The following is a 4,535-nucleotide window of genomic DNA, read 5'->3' on the forward strand; positions in this document are numbered from 1 at the left end:
TGCACGATTCAATGATCAGGGATCAGATCGTCTTTGGGATGAATAATTCCAAACTGCGTGAAAAAATGCTGCGGGAAAAGGGCTTAACGTTGTTAAAGGCTGAAGAAATGTGCAGGGTAGCGGAATCAGTGGCACAAAGAACTCAGGTCTGGGCCAGGCCCAGTGCCAGCATTGACTCCGTCTCTCGCAGTAGGGCATCGTGCCACCGCTGCGTAGACCGGCAAGAGACCAGTGCAGTAAACGATAGTTCGTACCGGTGCAAGAAATGCAACCGACGGCACGAGCCGAGGCAGTGTCCTGCTTACGGGAAAAGATGCAACACTTGTCGAAAGCTGCATCACTTTGCGATTTGTTGTCCGGCCAGGGCGGTCGTCAACGATGTCGGCGCACAGTTCAATGATGAGTTTGATGTTCTTGACGTCTGCATCGACAGCTGCATTACTGGTGATTGGACTGTCGAAGCCAAAGTTGGGGGTCGTAAAGCATTATTCAAGGTGGATACCGGAGCACAAGCAAGCCTCTTACCATTTTCAATATACCGCAAGTTGAAAACTGCCGAACTGAATCCTACGAGCTCTGTGCTGCGAGCATACAATGGAGGCATCATCACCAACTTCGGAACAACAGTCCAAAAAATAACCGTTGGAGATGCTGCAACTGCAGTGAAATTCTACGTGGTGAAAAATGGACGTCGTGCAATACTGGGGCTTCACGCATGCGAAGCTCTAGGCCTTGTGCAGCGCAGAGTGGACACTGTCAGCACTTCTGCTGAGTACGAAGCGATCAAGCACTTCAGGCACGTCTTTGAGGGTTTAGGATGCCTAAAGCAACCATACAGCATGGTACTACAGCCAGATGCTACCCCAGTCGTCCAGCCAGCGCGGCGGGTGCCCCTGTCTTTGCGCCAACCGCTTCGCGACGAGCTTCAAAGAATGGAGAGAGCTGGTATCATCACAAAAGAAGATGGACCTACCGACTGGGTAAGCCCTTTGGTTTTGGTCAAAAAGAAAGACGGCAGTCTTAGGGTGTGCATGGACCCGAGAAAGATCAATGAGCATATAAAGAGGCAACACTACCAACTTCCCAGGCGAGAAGATATTGAAGCAGAATTGACCGGCGCTTGCTACTTTAGTTGCCTAGATGCAAACTCTGGATTTCACCAGATACCCCTCGACGACGCAACATCAAAAATTTGCACTTTTGCCACTCCTTTCGGTCGATACCGTTACTTGCGCCTGCCGTTTGGCATTTCATCGGCACCGGAAGTTTTTGACAAAATGCTGAGTCAGATGTTTGACGGGCTGCCAGGAGTTCACGTGTATATCGACGACATTTTGGTGTGGGGCACTACACGTCAAGAGCACGATGAACGGCTAGTAGCAGTTCTGAAAGCTGCCGAAACAGCAGGATTGACACTAAACGCCGAAAAATGCAAGTTCGGTTTAACAGAGGTGCATTTTCTGGGTGACGTTATCGGACAAAAAGGAATTTCCCCGAACCCGAAGCTTGTGCGCAATCTGTTGGAAATGCCAACACCAAAAAGCAAAGCCGATCTACAGCGCATGTTAGGAGTGATCAACTACTTCGGAAAATACGTGCCAGTGTTGTCAGAACGAACAGCGATGCTGCGAGCGCTTATCAAACCGCAAGTCGAGTTCGAGTGGACCGAAAACCACGCGAAGGAATGGAAATGCATCACGCAGGCACTTGCGACATCACCCTTGCTAGCAATATTTAACCCCAAAAAGAAAACAAAAATAACTTGCGATGCGTCCAAGGACGGCGTCGGAGCGGCGCTTTTACAGTGTCACGGTGGTCACTGGCGACCGGTGGCATATGCTTCACGAGTCTTAACACCACCGGAGCAGCGTTACGCGCAAATTGAAAAGGAGACGCTGGCCATTCTGTTCGGTTGCGAGAAGTTTCATCAGTTTGTGTATGGACAGACGGTCATTATCGAGACCGACCACAAGCCACTTCTGTCAATCGCTGCTAAAGGAATTTGTGACATGCCCCCACGATTGCAGAGATTTTTTTTAAGACTTCTCAGATATGACTATGTTCTACAGTACGTTCCAGGGAAGCAACTGGTCTTGGCAGACATGCTCTCACGGTCGACTACACCCGGGGGTGTCGACAATGCTGGTGCCACAGAAGACGTCAAAGTTCACGCACTACAGCTCCTGAACGGCATGGTCACTGTAACAACGCAGCAAAAATTGGCAAAGGAAACTGCTCGTGACTGCTACTTGCAGACTGTCGTCAGCAACTTATCAGCAGAAAAACCAATTCAAGGTGAGCTGAAGCCGTTTTCATCTGAACTGTCCGTAATCAACGGAATTCTGTTCAAAGGAACAAAAGCTGTCATACCGAGAAGCATGAGACAAGAAATGCTATCAAGAATCCATGCCGGCCACCTTGGTTTAAACAAATGCAAAGAAAGAGCAAGACTTCTCGTTTTTTGGCCAGGCTTGAACAACGACATCGCAGTGCTTCTCCAAAACTGTTCTACATGCAGAAAGTTCGCGTACCAGCAAGCCAAAGAACCGCTGATAATGCGCCCGGTGCCGCAGTGTGCGTGGTACAGGGTCGGAGCGGACATCTTTTGTTTGGGGGGAAATTCTTACGTTGTCGTATATTATGCTCTTTCCAACTTCCCAGATGTCGAGAGGCTTCCAGACACAAGTGCAAGAAGTGTTGTTGCGGCTCTCAGTGCTATGTTTGCTCGATACGGCATTCCTATCGAACTGTGCACTGATAATGGACCACAGTTTTCAAGCCAAGAATTTGCAGCCTTCGCTAAAGACTATGATTTTGCGCACGTCACGTCTAGCCCACACTACCCGCAGTCTAACGGCCTTGCCGAAAAAGGTGTGCAGATTGTCAAGCGGATAATGAAGAAAACTCAAGACGCACGACACGACTTCTGGCTAGGCCTTCTGGCCTACCGATCAACGCCACTGATTGATGGTCAATCCCCTGGCGAGCTTCTTCAAGGCAGGCGCCTTCGATCTAATCTCCCCGATTTTGGCGGTATCAAGACTATCGAAGTCAAGAAGCACCGCCAGACGCCCAAAGGACAGCCGTTGCCTCCACTAGGTAAAGGTGACGTCGTCAGGCTGCGAGACACAACTTGGTCACAGAAAGGAAAGGTGGTTGGGGAAGCTGCCCCGAGGTCCTACCACGTTGTAACCGAAAGTCGTCGTGTTCTTCGGCGCAACAGGCGACACCTGCTTCATTCCAGCGAGCAGTATGCTGAAACAAGTGACGATGACACCGACGACGACTGCGCAGACGAAGCTGACCCAAATGCAAGGAACAGTCCAGGGAGTGTGACACCGCAGTCTTCTGGCACTACAAGTGCAGCACCCCAGCAGCCTCCGGGGCTCTGTGACCAACATCTAGCCCACGGTGCCACGCCTCCGGCTTCGATTACCCATCCAGAGCAACCCACAAGTGCCATCAGTCTGAGGAGGTCGACTCGTACCGTGAAGCCTCCCCAACGTCTTCGTTATGACGCTGCTTTCAATCAGTTATCATGAACTTGAACCACTGTCTTGTGCTAACCTTGGAAGGATGTATCGGGCTTGCGTGATAACACGATAACAATGTGCCTGACATGCGCAGTGCGTAAACCGCGCTATCACGAAGGCTATATATATATCGATGCCCTGCAATAAACTTTGTTCTTCTTGTTCTGGCCTTCATGCTGTCGAGTGCCGTCATTGCGAACTGATACAATGAATACAAAAAATTTTTTTTTCCTTCTTCCCCCACCTCTTAAGTATATAGGAAAACAATGAGCCGTGGTAGAAACCGCATTCCTTGCTCAGTTAGAAAATGAGGACACAGCTGACACAGCTCGGTTATACATCAGTCTTGTACACCTTACAGAAAATACCAAACGGTTATAATCAAAATGGCTCCATCTGAAATGCATTTGATTACCGTGGTGAATTATACCTGTGCTATAGGGATATTTTAGAATGAGATCGAGTCGAATGGCATTCGAGACTTGGAATGGCATTCGGACTCGAAATACGCCCGGAGCGGCACGACACTTTCCAAACGCATTCGAATAAGCCTCAGCTTGTTTTAAGAGTACAACGAAGATGACGGCGGCGGTCATTGCGGTCATTCTAGTCCGACAATGACACTGTCACGGTCAAGAGGAGCATGGAATCATAGTGAAATAGCTAATGCACTATAACATGATTGTAGTGGGAAAAGTTTTTTATGCCAACGACACCGATGAATTCGATCGGCGAACACTCAGCTTTCGTCTTCTCGGCAGGTCGGCGGCTGAGCGAAAACACCCTGATGAGGCGACGGGGTGAATATATTCGCGCTTCTACCGTATCCATGTTAGAAATAAGCGAAATGTACGGTTATATTTCAAATGTGCACAAGTAAACACTCACCAACGATAAGCGCCTGCGAAATTAATTTTAGTCTTTAAAGGAAGAAACAGCGCGACGAAACACGGACACACGGAGAAATGACACACACACGACGACTCCCTTCCTTTTTGAGAC

The 4,535-nt window shown here is 49.2% G+C and overlaps 1 protein-coding gene across 1 annotated transcript; it reads left to right on the plus strand.

The window, feature by feature from the left end:
- Nucleotides 1-775: 775 nt before the first annotated feature.
- Nucleotides 776-3,650, plus strand: LOC149328635 (uncharacterized). Its single transcript, XM_089560972.1, has 3 exons — nt 776-980; nt 2,070-2,295; nt 2,662-3,650. Exons 1-3 carry the CDS (start codon nt 840-842, stop codon nt 3,540-3,542), a joined length of 1,248 nt encoding a protein of 415 aa, XP_089417098.1. The 5' UTR covers nt 776-839; the 3' UTR covers nt 3,543-3,650.
- The last annotated feature ends 885 nt before the right edge of the window (nt 3,651-4,535 follow it).

The sequence above is a fragment of the Amblyomma mixtum genome, chromosome 9, assembly GCF_055824585.1.
Source record: "Amblyomma mixtum isolate Tamu chromosome 9, ASM5582458v1, whole genome shotgun sequence".
NCBI classification, from domain to species: domain Eukaryota; kingdom Metazoa; phylum Arthropoda; class Arachnida; order Ixodida; family Ixodidae; genus Amblyomma; species Amblyomma mixtum.

What these genes read in the sequence shown, in the direction of transcription:
- LOC149328635 (XM_089560972.1), top strand. Translation starts at nt 840, where the DNA reads ATGGTACTACAGCCAGATGCTACCCCAGTCGTCCAGCCAGCGCGGCGG. An exon ending in AAGATGGACCTACCGACTGG is followed by an intron (nt 981 to 2,069) that starts GTAAGCCCTTTG and finishes TATGTTCTACAG; the next exon opens with TACGTTCCAGGGAAGCAACT. An exon ending in AGCAGAAAAACCAATTCAAG is followed by an intron (nt 2,296 to 2,661) that starts GTGAGCTGAAGC and finishes CCAACTTCCCAG; the next exon opens with ATGTCGAGAGGCTTCCAGAC.